This window comes from Euprymna scolopes, chromosome 23 (assembly GCF_053919585.1).
Source record: "Euprymna scolopes isolate OS-2025 chromosome 23, ASM5391958v1, whole genome shotgun sequence".
NCBI classification, from domain to species: domain Eukaryota; kingdom Metazoa; phylum Mollusca; class Cephalopoda; order Sepiida; family Sepiolidae; genus Euprymna; species Euprymna scolopes.
The window spans coordinates 61,950,155-61,968,936 of NC_136504.1; the positions used below are offsets into that span (position 1 = coordinate 61,950,155).

At 31.8% G+C, this 18,782-nt stretch overlaps 1 protein-coding gene across 7 annotated transcripts in view; it reads right to left on the bottom strand.

Moving 5' to 3' along the window:
- The window catches only part of LOC145245952 (phosphatidylinositol 4-kinase type 2-alpha-like), a 350,661-nt gene extending 333,719 nt beyond the window's left edge, over positions 1-16,942 (bottom strand). For 4 of the 7 annotated variants that reach the window (XM_080107716.1, XM_080107713.1, XM_080107714.1 and 1 more), the window contains exon 1: positions 15,890-16,942. In XM_080107716.1, the coding sequence (XP_079963842.1) occupies positions 15,890-16,363 (474 nt within the window). In that variant the 5' untranslated portion in view covers positions 16,364-16,942. The remainder of the gene's footprint in view (positions 1-15,889) is intronic. The other 3 variants (XM_080107718.1, XM_080107719.1, XM_080107715.1) reach the window with 1 other exon arrangement.
- Positions 16,943-18,782: the final 1,840 nt, after the last annotated feature.

Genomic DNA, 18,782 nt, shown 5'->3' on the forward strand with positions numbered 1-18,782 from the left:
GCCTGTCCTTCGTTTATTTGTGTCGCCCTCCCCTTTTTTTTCGGACATATTTTTTTTGTTATTATTTTCATTCACTAAATATTTAATTATTTTTTTTATTTAAATATCTATAAAGTATTTTTTTACATGCATAAAAAGTATCCATGAACATGTTTCTGGATATCACCAGTCATCAGCATGGCTAAACTTTTAACAAGAATTGAATTTGTAACTGCCCAATCGGCAGCCCACTTGAGTTACGACACTGTCAAATTTTTATACACGATTTTATCTCTTTTTAAATGTAAGATCTGTTATTGCTTTTTATTAGCAATTATGATGTATCTAATTATTTCGCTTACCTAAGTGATGAGAGAGTTACCTGCCCTTTCAAGCATGTAAGCATACTATCAACCAAGCTTGAAAAGAGTGAGTAGGCAGAGGGGATATTAAAATCTTTTTAAAACATTCTTAATCGATTTCTGTAATAAATTAACCAGTTTTAAAACGTTTGCAAATATAGCAAGTTCCTATTCATATTCGATTATTCGTGGGCAAATTCGAAAAAAACGTACAAACAGGAAATTTCACTTGTATCAATATGTATTAAAAAAATAATAATAATAATAATAATATATACACAGTGGGTAGCAAAAGTATTTAGTACATTGTTTTTTTTTTTTTCGTATTTCTAAAGAAATATCAAGTTAATTTGAATGAAATTTACACTCAATCTTTGAACAGCTATTATCTATTTAAAAATAAAATGGAAATAAAGATATACTTAGTTGACAAATATTTATTAACAAAATATCAAATTACTCATATGCAAAAGTATTTAACACACTGTCAAATTTCATTCTTAAGTAGTCATTTCATCTTGCTACAATATTTTCAAACAATCAGAAATTTCATTTTTAAGCAGTCATTTAATCTTCCTACAATATTTCACCTAATCAGAAGGCATCCCAGGGTTTAGGCTTCTTATAGGTCAGTTGATAACAGCTCTCAAACACTGCGCAGGTTGCTTCTTTCATTATTGTTTTAAAATGGTTAAAACAAAGGAATTGACTAATATGTGCCAGGAAATCATAGCAAGGTATAAAGATTGAAAGGGTTACAGGAAAATAGCTTCAGAACTAAATTTGGTGGTGAGTAGTTGTGAGAAATTAGAAAACAACGGGTGATAATACTAAAAATTACTCAGGAAATTGTCAATGTTCGTTGCATTGCTTGTAACATGAAGAAAGAACCATTTCTGACTCCTTCAGAAATTCAGAAGAATTTGCGGAAAGCAGGTATTGAAGTAAGCAAGGACACAATCAAGAGATCATTGAATCGTACAGGCCTGTATAATAAATCACCGAGAAAGACTCCATTGTTGAGTCCTAGACACATGAAAGATCGTTTGAAATTTGTTTATAAATATCAATGTGAATCGGATGACTTCTAGAACAAAGTTATATCGTCAGATGAAACTAAAATTGAGCTTTTCGGAAGAAATATGCATACCCGTGTATGGAGAAAAAAGGGCACAAAATTTAAATTATCTAATACCATTGTAACTAAGATTTGGAGGTGAAAGTGTGATGATTTGGGGCTGCTTTTCTGCAAATACAGTTTGAGGAATTTTAAACATAGAAGGGAAAATGAATGCAGCCAAATACACAAAACTTTTGTCAACACATCTGTTCAACAGCGCCGCAGATTTAGGATTGGGCCGTGATTTTTATCTTCTAGCAAGACAATGATCCAAAGCACAAGGCTAAAATAACTATGAAATGGTTTAAGGATAATGGGATCAGTGGTCTACAGTAGCCTAGCCAGTCACCCGACCTAAATCCCATCGAAAATCTGTGGAAAACTTTTAAGTTAAGGGTGCATGCAAGAGATCCCAAGAATATCAAGGAATCAAAGAACGTTTGCCAAGAAGAATGGCTGAAACTATCAGCAAATGATTGTAAGAAACTAGTAGGCAGTTATGAAAAGCGTCTGGAGGCTGTAATGCAAAACAGACGATATACAACTAAATATCAATAAACATGTTAAATAATTTTGCATAATTTGGGAATTTAAATTTTTGTTAATAAATATTTGTCAACTAAACATAAATTAATTTCCCTTTTATTTTTAGATAGATAATATCTCTTCAGAGATTGAGTGTAAATTTCATTCAAATAAACTTGATATTTTTTGAGAAATATGAAAAACAACAATGTACCAAATACTTTTGTTACCCACTATATATATATATATATACACACACAGAGACATTCAAATATATAAGGCATAAGTGAGAAGGAGAGAGAGAAAGGGTCTCTCTTTTTCTCTCTTCCGTTGACGCTGTATTATTTTTTTTTATTATTGTTTCTAAATTCAGTGTTTTGAAGCATAGTTTCCTGATTGTAAAACGTGTGATGTTGGGATATTGAGAACTAAAGACCAAAGACTCAGAAAATTGTTTTTATGACTAGGCATTTTTAAATGACTGAAAAAAAAAAAAAAGACTGATTTAATCTATATATATATTATTGTATTATATTTTAATAGGGTTTGGTTAATGTAGTAGTAGTAGTTATGTTTTTATAAGACCTACTCCTAGGAGTTATCTCCTTTTTTAAGGAGGTGGGGGTAGACCTAGATATTATGACCTCCTTTGAGTGAGGAGTAATGTAGTGTCTATTCTATTGTTATCAGATCATCTTTCTTGGGACTGCCATCTCTTATTGGAAGGGTGTGATATAGTATCTTTTCTATTACATGATGGAATCATCATCATGCTAGGTTTGGTCATGATCGGTCCAGTGGTGTGGTTTGTAGGAGAGTATATATACATAGGCTATGACCTTGACCTTTGACCTTTACTTTGAAAAGTGTTGCGCACCATTCCTGGGTGGAGGACCATCATCATGTCAGATTTGGTCATGATTTGTCCAGTGGTGTGGGCTGTAGGAGAGTTGTATACATAGACACACACATGATCACTTCTACTTTATATATATATATATATATATATATATATATATATATAATGTATAATTAGATAATTTAAACTTGTTTATAAAGATGTTTTTTATGAATTTTTTTCAATCTGCAAAGAAAAGATTAATATTCAATATATTGTTCAATAAAGTAGAACTATTACATAATTGTTTACGTATTTCAAAAACATTTTCTATTTTTATGTATAACAAGTTACCTCTTATCAAGGCGCAAGAGCCATTTGAGGAAAAGGATTAATAAGTTTATCAGATGGAAGGTAAGACAAAATTTAAAAATTTATAAATTATAATATACGTTAAGAAATTCTTCTTGCATAACTACGAATAATAAGTCCCTTTACTTCTGTATTATCCTTATCGACAGAACTCATTCACACAACTGGGTTATATTAATAAGGATGAGATCCAACCCAGATAGTAGACCACTGAGAAGTCTTGCCAGTCTCTTAGCGATTTCAAAGAGCCAGAGTTCATTTTTCAGTAGACAAACATTTCTGACACAAATCAAGAAAAAAAAAAAAGGCAACACTAACACTGATAATAGGTTTAAATTTTTTTTATATTAGTAGACTTTTAAGATATGAAGTGATTGTCTTGCAAAAATGTTTTTTGACATATATATATATATATCTGATAAGAAACAACATTATTTTTGCATCAACCCAATACAATGGAAAGAGACTCTGCATCAAAAATGTGTTTTGTTATGAGATTGGACCAACTTTACTGCAGAATCGAAGTAAGAAGTCAAAAATTTTTTTAGGAATTCATTTTCGGTTTTCTTTTTATTTTAAACTGATTTCAAATTCAAAAATTAGATACTGACTCCTCACTGTTAAAGAGTCAGTTAGAAAGAGTGGGGAGGGGGAAAATTGTCTTGAGATGTTCTTTTCAACTGACTTCTCCACTTCTGAAGTGGAGAGTCACTAATTGATCTTTTATAGAAACGCTCTTCTAAAACAAAAATGCAAAATGTATTTTTAAAAAAGTTTTATCGTGCACATATGAAGTGGATTTTATAAATACAGGATTTCTTCTTAATGGTTTTGATTAAGCCATCATCTCAACTCCAAAATATCTACTTTCCTTTTTATTATAAGCTACAATCTTCTCATTTTTTATAAATAAAAAAAAAATATCCATTTCCTTCCTCCCATATTATCCCTGGCAAAACCAAAGTCAATGGCATGACTAGACACTGAGGATGCTACCATAAATGTGTGAACTTCTGTTCCCACATCCGGTTAAACTTAATCTTCTTAGTACCTATATCCTAAGACTGATTCTAAAAGGCTTTTCAAACAGCAAATTCCAATCTCTAAAAGATCAAAGGATTACAAAATACCTGAAGGCTCTTCACTGCCTCCTGTCCTCTTGTGTGGAAGGCTTGGGAATGCCTTATTTAGTGTATCATTGAAACTCCGAGAAGCTGACTGACTTTCCTGACAGAGGAACTCTGTTAGTGTCTTTCTTCACCTTATCCTCAATCATTTGATCGAAGGTTGTCATGGGCAAAGGGGCAATGCACAGTTCCTCAGAATGCCAAGCCGATCTCAAAAAGCTTCCAAGATCCAGTGACCTTTCTCTGATTTCAAGAAGGAACTCCACAAGAGATTAGTGGGGGGGGGGGGCACTGACTGCCCACTTGTGGAGTGGTTTGGGTTGTCAGAGGAGGAGATCCGCTCCCAGTGGAGTTGGGCACCAGGTTCGAGTCATCTAAACAACCCTGAATTTCCTCGACCTAATGCCACACAACACAGTTCTGGATTAATGAAGTTACCTAGATGTCTCCGTTATAGGACTCCGGTATAAGAAATGCTAGAACATGATTTCTTTGAATGCAGCAAACTCCGGTGATACTGGGAGTATGCCAACAAGGTGACGGCTCATATTGATCCTCAGCATCCTTGTCCACTGAATGTACTCTACATCATCCACAACATTGGGCCACTATGAGACAGGGAGAGATGGATAGTGTTTCTCGCAATTCTGGTCATTGCAAAAATAGTGGTGTGGACGTCATGTCGGAAGGATCGAATTTTTTGCTGATCAGGATCTGATTACATTCTTTAAGTGTCAATTGAAGGTCAAGATCAGATGTGATAGAAAAGATTACATTCCGTGGTTTTCGAAAGAGGATGGATAAAAGTAGCGAGCTTGAGGAGTCAAGTTTGAGTATGCGTTCCCTGCTTGAGCATGACGTACATGGGTCCTGGTCCTGTCGAACCCTATCCCACAATAAGCCTCTAAGTTTCTTAGCTAGTTGAGCAAATGCCCCCTTCCAATAGGAAACCTCCAAGATGCCCACTACCCAATTTTTTCTTTTCACTCCTGGCCTCCCCCAAATTGCCCTCATCTTGGAAGGGCATCATATACTCCTCGATTCCCCTACTATATTTTTTCTTTTCCCAACTAGATTTCAGCCCCACTTAGAGATTGACCCGCTTGTTTTGGTTCCAAACAAGCCAGAAAACAGTGGGCGGTCTATCATTTAGAAATGGTAGGAAAGGTTTTACTAACACTTGTTTTTTTACTTTTGCTTTTTCCCTACACCATACCAATAAAATTATTGTACATAAAGGACTTCTTATGTATGTATATATTTATAAAAAGAGTAGGATCATCCCTAGAGTGAATGTAGTATTATGGTGACTGGATCCTAGTTAGGAAAAACATAAGACAACCCATAAGTAGAGTGACAAGGATGGCCACAGACACTCCCATCCCCACCCTTTTGAATGTCCTTCTGCATAATTAATTTTATGATTATTTTATTTTATATTATAAAATTTTCTAAAATGAATAAGTTTTTCAAAGGAACATCCTAATCCAAAATTTTATCATTTTGGCAAAAGAAAATAAAAGACTGAATGAGAAAAAAAATTATAATCGATGATGATGGCGACAATGATGGTGAAAGAAATAAAATACAAAAACACCCTACTAAAAAACTGATCGGTTGGTTGTTTGGGCATTTTGCTTTACAACATATCAATCCTTTTCAGGTTATTTAATTTAGTATCCAGTAATTTTTTTGGAGGGGGGGGGGTTGCATCTTAACATGTTTATTCATTGCGTTTGGTTTGGTTTGGTTTGGTTTGGTTTGGTTTGGTTTGGTTTTGCAGCATATCAACTCTTATCAAGTTCAATCATTTTAGCAAAAGTTTTTATGCTTCGAATTTTTTTATATCTTCAAATATTAATTCATGGTTTTCGGAGAGACATTTCATTTCTTTCATTATTATTCTTTTTTTTTCAATTTTTAAACTAAAACAATATAAACTTGTTTCGATTAATTTAATGCGAATGAGAAAATACGGTTGAAGCATCTTCTCTTCCACTTCTCTCTGAAAAGGCAATTTTCATTGATTGGATTTAATTTAATATCACACTAATGAATCCATAGTGCAAATCTTTTAACAAAGTTATCATATAACTCCATTAGTGTATGCTTGTGCTTATTTTCAATCAGTACACGGATTTTAGACAATGATAGAAATTAAATGATTTTCACTTGTCAATTTTAAATTACAGAGAGACTGTACATACAGTGATTGTATGTGCAAGAACAACTTTGTACACACGGCCATTATTATTTATGAACATATACTAATATTGGGCAGACTTGGGAATTATCTTTCCAATTTTGATTGCAAACAAACAAGCAGTTTTATTATTTAAGACAAGGTTATCTGGCAATGCCCGGGAGAATATATAATAAAATAGGTTTTAAAAAAGTGTGCAACGTCTTTCTTTAAAAATCTATCCCGCTCTCTATAACAGAAAGAATAGGCAAGAAAGAAATAGAAAAACTGACAAAATCTTTTTCTCGTTTCAATAAACATTTTTAAAAATATCTATTTCTTCCTTCCAGTCACTACTTGAATTCAGAATAAGCAAAAAGTTAAGAGTAAGAAATAAATTTTATTTTTTGGTTTCGAATGCCCTATCAGAAATTCTCAAAGCAATGAAAGTGAAGGGTTAGCAGTTAAAAATGATGTCCGGAAAACTCGTCCATTTTTGCTAGGTAGGAAAACTGGGCCATTATTGAATAAGTATCGATTTAAATCACAATTTATAACCGTTCTTGAAGGAGATATTGTTTTTAAAAGAGACTACACATCTCATAATATTTTTTTTAATATTTTTACTTTTAAAACTCCTTTCCTGTCCCTCTACCATCTGCAAAAAACAAAGACATTAATGATTTACTACATAACAAAAAAAAAATTTTTTAACGCTGTAAATGTCAATTCCCTCCTGATTCTATTTGTGTTGAACTGCAACAGAATAAATATTTAAAAAGAAAACATTTTAATGTGTCTACACTTGGTCAAAAACAATGACAAAAAAGGACACACCCACAATGGATATTATTTCTTTTATGCATTTTTTTTACTTTTAGCTGGAAACACAGACAACTTTCCTTTATATAATAAATTTTCTCATTTTTGACACCAAGCTATCCTAGATACCCAAATATTTTTTTAAAGTTGTCTCTAACTGTTGAAAGGTAGGCCATTCTTTAAATTTTGTAGAGCAAAACAAAAAGGTGAAACTAAAAATATAGAGTTAAAAAATAAAAAAGCAACAAATCAATTTTTTTTTTCGTTTGTAAAACCTTATTTTCATTTGTGTTGCCCAACCAAAATTATCTGTCATAAGGGTCAATCTGTACAAACTGCACAACAAACCGCACGTGTGTGGTCCCCCTCTGGTACTGCATGTGAGATGACGCCATAAAAAATAGTGAAGAAATGATGAATGTAAGAAGTGTGAAGAGCCAACATTGCCTTCACATTTTCACCAAGTTTCAGAAAAATCTAATGGATGGGGCAAAAATTATGGGGTAAAAAGTGTCATTTTTTGCAATTTGGAGGCATTTGTGACCCCTTTTGAGTTCCTGGGAATGCCAAATCCCAATGAAAACAGACAAACAATGCAGTTTCACGCTTTAAGACATGGATATTTGAATTCAGCACCATGGAAAACCACTATATAGACATACATATAAAGTTTTTGAGTAATATGAAAAAAGAGCTACAAAAAAGCATGTTTTTTAGCCCTAAAAGTGCCAGATGGATGCAAAGCAGAATTTTGTCAGGGTCACCCATACTGAATTTATATTAAGAACAATGGGCTCCACATTTTGGCCAAGGTTCAGGAACATCTCATGGATGGATCAAACGCTATGGGGCAAAGAGTGTCATTTGTAGCTATTTTTTACCTCTTTTGAGCCCTTGGGGACGCCGAATTCTAGTGTAAATGAATAACTGCAGTTTCAGGCCTTAACACATGTATATTTGAGTTGACCACCGTGAAAAACCACTATATAGTCAGACATCAAATTTTTGTTCAGAAATATGAAAAAAGAACCACAAAAAGGGGCGCGAACCAGAATTTTGCCAGGGTCACCCATACTGGATTTATAGGTACGGGCAAAAATAGGCAGGCAAAAATAGGGGGAGGGGGCCTAGTTTTGAAAGCCGATTTATCATAATGTTTTTGTAGGTTTCCGACTACTTTTTGATTGTATTTTTTATTGATTAGAGACTAAAGTTAATTTCCTAAAGGAAAAAAATATTTGTACACGTGAAAAAAAAAGTTATGAAAACTTTTTTCCCGGCAAGCTAACCAATTCAGCTAAATTTTGAAGTTAAATAAATTCATTGTAAAAATCCTTTAAAAGATAACTATTAGCTTTCTGGGTTTATTTCAAAGATAATTAGTAAAGTCTTAAGATATTGAATTAAATAAAAAAAAAAACACCTTGTTTGTGCAAAAAAAAAACTTAATTAGCCCTCAAAAAGCAATTAATTTACCATTCGCCAAAAACGCAAAAAACTAATAAAATGTAAACACAATTATAAGGAGGCCCAAAATTTCAGCCAATCGAAACGCTGTTTCAAAATGAAGTCATGATAGTAAAAGGAGATAGGGGTGTCAGATTTCTTCCCCTCCCCCCCCAGACGTGCATCCATACATTCCTATTCTGAACGTTTGTATCAATTTTTATCATTTTTTTAATTTAATTATTTTTTATGTTCCTGTTTTTAAATTAATTTTTTTTTTAATTATTGTTCGAGATTATATAAAAATTATGTTACGCCGAAAGTTTCACATTCTTGTGAGCAAGGAAATTATTAAAATCTTGCATATAAAAATTATGCGAAATCTGTAATTTAAAAATAAAAGTAGAAATATTTTTGCTATTATAATTTTTTTGTGTGAAAATAAATAAACAATGCTTAATTCAATGGTAATATCGGTAGTTCAAGAAATTCATTTTTCTTCAAGTTATATTGAATTCATTAATATGGACTTTAGGGGTTTTTTTGTAATGTTCCTGTAAAAAAAATTTTTTTTATTGTTAAAAAATTACGATGCTTTATTTATATAAAAAAAGCAAAAATAAATTCTTGCGATTTTATTTACTACTGAAAATTATAAGTTTAGTTAAAGGTATTTTTTGTTTAAACAAAATAATACATTTCCACTCAGATTTAAATAAAAATAATTAGTTCATTATATTCCATGATCATAATTTGCTAACTACTCAAAATTTCATTAAAATTGGTTAATTCCCTGATTTTTGATGAATTTTTAAGTAAAGGTTGGGGTCAAAATGTTTATACATTTTGAGCATCGGCATTCATTTTGCCCGTATCTTTGGATTTATATTAAGAACAATGGGTTCCACATTTTGGCCAAGTTTCAGAAAAATTTAATGGATGGATCAAAAGTTATGGGGCAAAACATGTCATTTTTGGTAATTTGGGGACATTTTTTTACCTTTTTTGAACCCCTGGGGACGCAATGGGAATTTTCACAAAAAAAAATTTTTTTACTGTGCACATCTATTTAATGAAATACAGTTTGTGGTAAAATTTCAAGAAAAACTAATGGACGGTTATTTGGCAATCGTCCGGACGCACGGACAATAGGTCCCTCTCTGATAAATCAAGGGACCAAAATGTTTTTGACATTTTTAAATACATTTCTTGAACTTCATATTTCATGCTTAGAATTTTTTTTGTTTTCGCTTTCCCTTATTTATTTAATGTTTAATTCATTTCAAGAAATAATCGATTTGTAGTAAAATGAATAATTCACTGTGTGCAAAATTGGAGACAGGTGAGAAACGCAGATGTACAGCTAGCAATGCTGCAACAGTGACTAAACTAACCCGAATGTTTTTTCTTTTTTTTCATGTTTAATGAAATAGTCTCACAATAATTTTAAATATTGGCGGGGCGAGCAGCGAAGCCAACAATCGAAAAAAAAAAAAAGAAAAAAAAAGGGAAGTAAAAAATCAACTATACAATAAATAAAAGTTACCATAGTCGATAAAAGTTATTTTTTCTACTTACCTAGCTCAATTTTGTAATGTGTGTGTGTATTTTAAGTGGTTTTAAATTATCCTTATTTAATCTCAAATATTGGGTTTTTACGAGTTCTTAACCAACAAGATAACAGCTGGTTTGTTTCCCATTAACAATCTAGGTGGCCATCATGTTGGCTAACAACTTGTAAAAAAGAAATATTTGTGATGAGCATTTAAAAAATGAGCTAGGTAGGTAGAAAACTAACGTATTGGCTATGGTAACATATATTTATTGTATATTTGACTTTTTTTTTTTTTATTGTTAGCTTTACTGCACAATCTCTTTTTTAATATTTTAAATTAGGCATGGCCAAAACAAAAGGAGGGAGTAAGTACTTTTGATGGAGTTTCACCAATTATTAAGCAAAAAACAGACTTTGTAATGGTGTACTTTGTTTTTAAATAATATATATATATATATATATATATATATATATATATATATATATATTGTCTATAACCCCCCTCCCTTCTTTATTTGGGTTACAAATATGCTTAAAATAATCAGCCGAAACTGAACAAAATATATTATATTGTGAGGAGAATGAGGATTGTAGATAAAAAAAAAACAATTGTACATATTAGATTTAAAGTTGAAAATCCGAATTTTTAATGTGTTTAATTTTTCATCTTTTATGTTTTGAAGTGTGAAATTTGTTGAATATGTTAATAATAATTATCTTTTAGATTAGCAAAAAAAAAAAAAAATGTTCATTATTTTTATGCAAAACACTACTTTTAAATCTTCGAAAAATAAATTAATAATTTTCTTTTAGTGAACCCAATATTACTAATATATCATTAAATAGGAAATGCTTTGAAGAATCGATACCAAAAAGGAAAAATAAAATCGATAAATAACTATGCATTTTTAACAAAATGCGACAATTTTTTGTTATGTGATATTGCCTCACCTATGGAAGACTGTAAGGCCTATATACAGTTGTTCGTATTTACAGTTGTTATCTCTCCTTTTTGCTGACTTGCGCTTGTTGACAGTTTAAAGTGTGGAAGACTTGCATCTACCACACTCTCTCATCCAAAAACACTTGGTCTTGATGGCAAGACAGGGTCAAGACGACCAAGCGTCATATTAGATGCAGGAGTTGTCTCTAACACATACGGCATCTAGCATTCCCAAAACGGTCACCCAGTCTTATTGTTGCTTAACTTTGAGGGTTATGTAGGCAACAAATATATATATATATATATATATATATATATATATATATATATATATATATATAGCTTATGATGGGAATTTACAGGACTAAATGAACTTATTTTGTCTTGTAAAGGCTACCGTAGTTTCTTCCAAACTATCATTAAATTTTGTTTTTTAATTTCACCACGCAAAATCTATACAGTGAGATAAAAGATAAAATTATTTGAAATTCAGGTACTTAGCTAATAATATTTTTACATATTCTTACAGCATATCATCCTAAATCTTATTTAGACAAAAATAAATATTTTGTTCAAAAGCCTATTAAAAAAATATTCAAATGTTTTATCCATTGAGACAAAAATGATGGTGAATGGTGTTATTTTTGGAGGAAATTTAAAATTATAATAAAAATAGTAGAAAATGTTTTATATGATTATGCTTTTCCTATGATAAAATTCAGACTTTTATCTTTTTGGAAAAAAAAAAAAATGTTGCTCAAGAATAATGGATTTTAATAGATTTTAATTTGTTAAAAAAAAACAAAAAAACAACTTGGTTTTTAATTTTTATTTATTGCTGACTATTATTCTCATCTTTATTAATTGTTGTTTCACGATGTTTCGGCCAACTATTCCTCTGGCCTTCGTCAGGTGGTAACCGCAACGGATAGGAACTTCGAATCTCCTAACTGCATTCTCAGCAATCACTGCCATCCGTAGTTGTTGTCGTCTCACCACGTTTTGGCCAAGTAAGACTCTGGCCGGCTTTGGGTAGGATTGAAACCGCTATCTTCAAACAATGCTCATCTGGAAGGCCAGAGGAATAGTTGGCCGAAACGTCGTGAAACAACAACTAATAAAGATGAGAATAGTTCGCAATAAATAAAAACTAATATAAATAATACTCATCTCAATAATAAATTCCAATTAAAATAATATATAAACTTGTTTTTTCTTCCATTTTTTTTTTTACCGTACCTATTTCAAACACTGTCACGTGAGTGATAAATGAAAAGTCAAAGAAAACTGTAAGAAACCCTATGCGTAATTTCTATACTGATAGGTTTTGGGAAATTTTTTTCACTGATTATTGATTGGACACTAATTAACCAGATTATGAAAAAAAAAACCCCACTGTTTCGACATTTAAAAGGGGTGCTCACTTTTTAGTTACAACGTTCTTGCAAATCGGTCACCCATTTTCTAACCAAAACGCGGGTATATCAAAACCATAGAAAGTAAAAATGACATGAGCCTACCGCATTTGTAAGTCAGAAATATTTTTTTTTTTTTTTCTCAAAGAAAAAAGAAATAGAATTAACATGACTTTTTTATTTTTTGTTGTTTATGAAAATAAAGTTTCGAGTTTTTTGAACAAGTGAGGTAGTTAGTTTGTGTGTGTTTTTTAAATAATTTGTTTTTATGAAAGGTGAGTTTGAGTGTTTTCTTTTTTTTTTGTGCTAATGCAGAGTGATCAGGCAGCGCTATTTTTTAAATCGTATTTCCACGTTTAATTAAAGTTTTATGATATTTTTTTTTTATTCAATTGTAAGGTTAAAGTACAGAATAGGTACAAAAAACACCCTCCCCTCGCCATGTTAAGAATGTTTTTTTTTAAATAACGTTATTATTTCAGTAGGGATCACTCTCTGTGAGTACCCTTTCTTTTTCAAAACTTCTTGTTTTGTTTTGTTTTTGTTGTGTTTTTTTTTTATTTTTTAAGTATTATAAATTTCACTAACATGCTGGAGAAAAGTTTCGTAATTTTCCATCCGGTTGTCAATTTTCATATCGTACGCCTCCCGATACATTGCTTAATGCTTCGTCAACATGGGACCATTTCATATCTTCCTAAGACATTTTCGAGTTTAGAAAAAAAAAAACGGTTGACCGATTTACCAGAATGTTGTAACTAAAAAGTGAGCACCCTCTTCAAATGTCGAAATGATTTTTTTTTTTTTTTTTTTTTTTTTTTCATAATCTGGTTAGTGCGGCCAGTGAAAAAATTCCAAAAAACCTATCAGTATAGAAATTACGCATGGGATGATGGTTGCACAACTCCGCCCAATATTTTATTTTTTATTTTGATGCTAATGCACTTACTCATCTGAAATACGATTTTTAAAAATAGCGCGGCGGATGATCCGCCGCGCTATTTTTTCTAAATCGTATTTCCAAGTTTAATTGAAGTTTTATTATATGTTTTTTATTCAATTGTAAGGTTAAAGTACAGAATAGTTACAAAACACCCTTCCCATGTTAAAAATGGCTTTTTAAATAATAACGTTATTATTTCAGCACGGATAAGTGCATGCATGCATGTTGCATGAGTACCATTATTTTATGTAAAAAATCTGAATTAATATCATTTTTAATCTGACACTGCTGCGAACTTCGAGTCGTCTGTTCTTCCGATTCACCAGATTTAAACGCGAAATGGTTCCTATTATTCAAAATACGTATATGTTTTTGGTACTTCTGCATGTCAGTGTGTATTTTAGTTTCAAGAACCACCGAGAGATGTCGCTTACCAGCCAAAGAGCAGGGGCTGATAACTCTTCCTTTTCTAAAGTGTGTGCAAACTAAAATTATATTTTGATACATTTTCATACAATCTTTCTGTACAAAAAATATTTATATATTCTTAAACTTCTTTAAATTTTTCATGTTTTTTAAAATTATATTTTGATACATTTTTATACAACCTAAACATAAAAAAAAAAATTCTGAAAACAATCTATAAATGTTTCGTGTTGGTAAATTTTTCCCACTGCCCTAGTGCCCTGGCCCAGCGTATTATAAACACCCCCAGCCTCCCTATGTTAAGAACGGCCAACCTCGAAAGCCATTCTTAAAATGAAGTTAGGGGTGTTTATTCCGAAAGCCGTTCTTAACATGGAGTGATTGGAGGTGTTTATACTACGCTAAAGCAGGTCAAACAACATGTTTCATGTTTTTATCATATTTAATTTTCAGTTATGAATCTGAATCACTCGTTGAAAAGAAATTATATCAATACATTTAAATTCTATTTTGATACATCTTTTATTCAATAAATGTTTCGATTTTAATATTTTTGTGTTATTTATTTTTGAGTTATCGTAAACACTTGTTTATATTTGAGGTTCACTGGTCTCTAGACGTCATTTTTCTTTCGAAGAACATGGCCAGAGGGGTCAATAACTCGTCTCTGTTGCTAATATGTCACTGTCATGCAGAAGTGCCTATTTTTTTTTTTTTTTTTTTTTTTTTTTTTTTATCGCATTCTGTTTAGACATACAATCGCGTCATTTACCTTAAGTTGTAGGTTTGGTTCGTATTGTGTAGAAACAAAATAAAAGCAGGAAAAAATCTGTTTATTCATGAAGTTTAATGTTGCTTTCGGTAAATTTTATTTGCATTATGATTAGTAAATATTACAAAATGAGGGACCATTTCTAGTTTTCTTGTTAGATAAACACGACATCAAGCTAAATTCGGTGGCCACTGGCCATCTTATTATTCGGCTTCTAAGAGGCCGCTTCTTAGACGCTTTTCAATCGTGCTTTTCACAATTTTAGATAACAGTGTGACCAAAAAAAAAAACGGGCTCCAACTAACTCTAATTAGGCCCCGGTTTTTAGTGTTTTGTCCAAATGAAATTCACCTTTAGTCGTAACTAGTTTATTATATTCAAAACATCACATCAAACCACTAGGATCTTTGACCTTTTTTTTTCTCCGTTCTACAGCATATGGCCTCCATTTAGCTTTTGTTTTTTTTTTGGGGGGGGGGTCACCCTGAAGTGGACTTTTAATGAAAATGATTCCTTATTTAGTAACATATAACAGAAACAAATTTTTTTTTAATACCTAAACAGATTTTTTTTCTCGTGTCATTATGACTGCGATCTTTATAAATTGGCCTTGCAAATATAAATAAATAAATAAGGTGGCTTTCAAATCGTAAACGGTTTTGGCTATTTATTTCCGGAACTGACTGTATTCTACGTCAATACTTGGAACTAATTCTATAAATATCGAAATCTTCTGGGTAACCATTACAAATATCGAAAATTTACAGGTAAGGGATTGTGTTCACTCACTTGTTAAAAAGGGCGTGGGCATGAATTTCTATACGCACATCTATCATCAAAGTACCAAAGTAAAATAATGAGAAAAAAAAGGTAAATTTTTACGACCTGTCCCAGCGTATTATAAACACCCCAACCAACCTCCCCATGTTACGAACAGCTTTCGGAATAAACACTTCCAACCTCGAAAGCCGTTGTTAACATGGGGATGTTGGGTGCTTATACTACGCTGGGGCAGGTCGTAAAAAAAAATACAAAAAAAAAAAAATTGAAACTAGTACTCACCTGTACATCATCCGCGTTTTTAACAAAATAGCTGCCACTGGATCCCTGGGAAATTCGCTCTGGTAAGTTCCCCTGTTCAATGGCGGCTTCGGCTTGCCGGACACAATCGTAAAACTCGGGGTCGTCAGGAAAATGATTGTCAAATAGGCCGTAATCGTAGTCCACTCGATTCAACAGAGGAGAGCTTTCCTTGTTTCCAGTACCCCGGGTAGGAGATCGGGGATGGCCCCCGCCCATGCCTGCGGCTCCAGGAGCAACAACCGGGCCACCCCCGGGACGATATGGGTCAGCGGGGGCGAACTTAACTTCGATGCCTAGATCGTCGTCGACGTCAATTTTAGCATTATTTGCGGCATTGACGAGGGTCGTGGCCCCATTGGAAGAAGGGAGGAGGTTCCCATCACCGACCAGAGGACTCGGTTCGGCATCAGACTCGAGTAAAACATTAGTTAAATCCCTGCCCTCCTCAGTCATTCACAGTTAATTTTAATGGGATTTGAAGTCCCTCCACGAAAAAAAATGTTAATAAATTTAAAAAATATAATAAATCAACGTCTACCGAAAAAAGAAAACCGGTAACAGGCAAAGAGAGAGAACAAATAAAAAGGATATCTAACGAATAACAAATAAAATCAAAACTCAGGGAGGGTAACACAAAAAATGTGTCATGTAACAACACAATAAAACATTTAAAAAAATGTAAATAACAGAGACAAACAAGTATCAGACAAACGAGTATCTTCTTTCTTGTATTGTGCGTGTGTTTTTCTTGGCTTCTCTCATCGACAAACCGGTGTTATTGTGCGTATTTTACGTGCTTTTGTTTTGATATCTACTAATACAAAAGACAAACAGGCCAATCGGTTAAATGTTTTGTGTTCTTAAGGTTCTCTTTTTTTTTTTCTTTTTTTTAATTTTTTCTATTTTTTTTTTTTTTTTAGGAGCGATACAAATCTATTTTCTCTAATATTTCCAATCCCCCTAAAATTCCTTTGGAAGACGACAAGTGGGCATGAAAGCAGGTGATGCATCAAGTGAAAAGCTGATATTTTTCCTTAGTTTCGTACTTTCCTTTTTTTTTTTTTTTTCTCTCTTCATACTGCAAATATTTTTATTTTACAATTTCGATCATTTGTGCTAAAATTTCACAAACTCTTCTACAAAAGCAAATAGTTTATTTTAAGCCTTTTAATAATGTACTCACATGCATCTAAATACATTAAATACTGTAAAAAAATGTGTTCCCTATTAAATACGAAACTACACGCTTAAATCGCACACGACCACACGTCAACACTTGCTTTTTGACATACATCGTGTCTTTTCAAATCCGCAAGTAGTTGTATAACCGATGAAAACATGGTCACATCCTCATTCTTGGGTTTATTTCTCTAGGTCTAGGAGGTCTAACTCTTTTGTCTGATTGAAGTATAATTCGGTCCGTTCCTAAGAAGACTATCTTCCTAAGGATTACCTCCTCCTCGGGTCGATTTATTGCCAGGCAGTCCTACTAGGGAGTGCCGACAAATTCATTCTCGACTATTTTTTGTTCTTTTAGAGTACCCACTCGGGAAGTTGGATCCTGCCACCGATGTTAAACTAACTTCTGGTTATATTGAAGCGAAAAAAGTTTTAGTTGCCAAAATTTATCACTAGTTTTATTTGATTTGCTAAGCAGTAAGTATATCAGAAATTTGGAGGAATTTTTGACACCCCTAACAGAAAACTGCGAATAAAATATAAAAAAAAAAAAAACTCGTAATTTCTCTTTTTAAAGTGGGTTATTTATTTTCTGTATGGAATATACTTTCAAAATAAACTGTTAAAGTTGTTTAAAAAATAATAGAAATATTATTTTTTTATTTAAAAAAAAAACAGTGTTTACAAAATGGCGGCGTGCTTTCGTGCAGCCATTTTTTTACGTAATAAAATCAATTGAATTTTACGAGTTAAATATTTTTCAATTTTTAAACTTTAAAAATCTATCAAATTTTTTCTATTGGTTCAATTTTTACGATATTTTCAGGATCAATGTGAAATTTTATGCTCTTTCCAATAAACCAAATATAATATTTTAGACAAACGTTTTTTTTTTTTGTTTTTTTTTTTCAAATTCACCCCTCACATTTTGAAATGTCTATTAAAATTTTAATAATTAATTTATGTTCCAAAGTTTTATATATCACAAATTGAAGATAAAAGATCAATAAAGAAAATATTCTAGTTTAAACAAAAAAAAAAAGAATAGTTTTTTTGGAAATTTACCTGTAAAGGCCAAAGTGTAAAACCTTTTTTTTTTTTAAACACGTTGATTTTTTTTTTTAATGAAAGCTCATGTTATGCTTATATCGTCAAGTAAATACCAGACGCTGACGGCAATTTTTTCTATTTCATTCAATGTTTTCTTTTTTCTTTTTTTTTAGATATTTAAAAAAAAAAATTCAGTCGATAAAGAAGTATTAAAATATATCAATCAAAAACTCGTGTATTTCATTAAAAGAATTTTTTTTTTAAAGATCGATGAAGTGGATTTTTTGTTTTAGGGGAAAAACTTATAAGTGAATGTGCGTTTCTTTTTAACTACGGAGGACGAAAAATACTAATTTTGGTTAACACACGCAATAAAAAAAAGAGACATTATTTATGTCACTTGGACGAATCCATATTTGATAAATTTCATATTAGCAGCAGGAGCTCTTTAAGCTTGCTGCAAAACACGTTACGAAAATGCGATTTTCTACGACCCTCACTTTAAAAATCCTTTTATTTAAAAAATACATGGAATTTAAAATATTAATATGGATAAATTATTATAAAGTTGAATTATTAAAGTTCTGATCATCATTTTTAATGGCCACTTTTTGATACACCTAGCTCAGCAGTGACAGGGCAA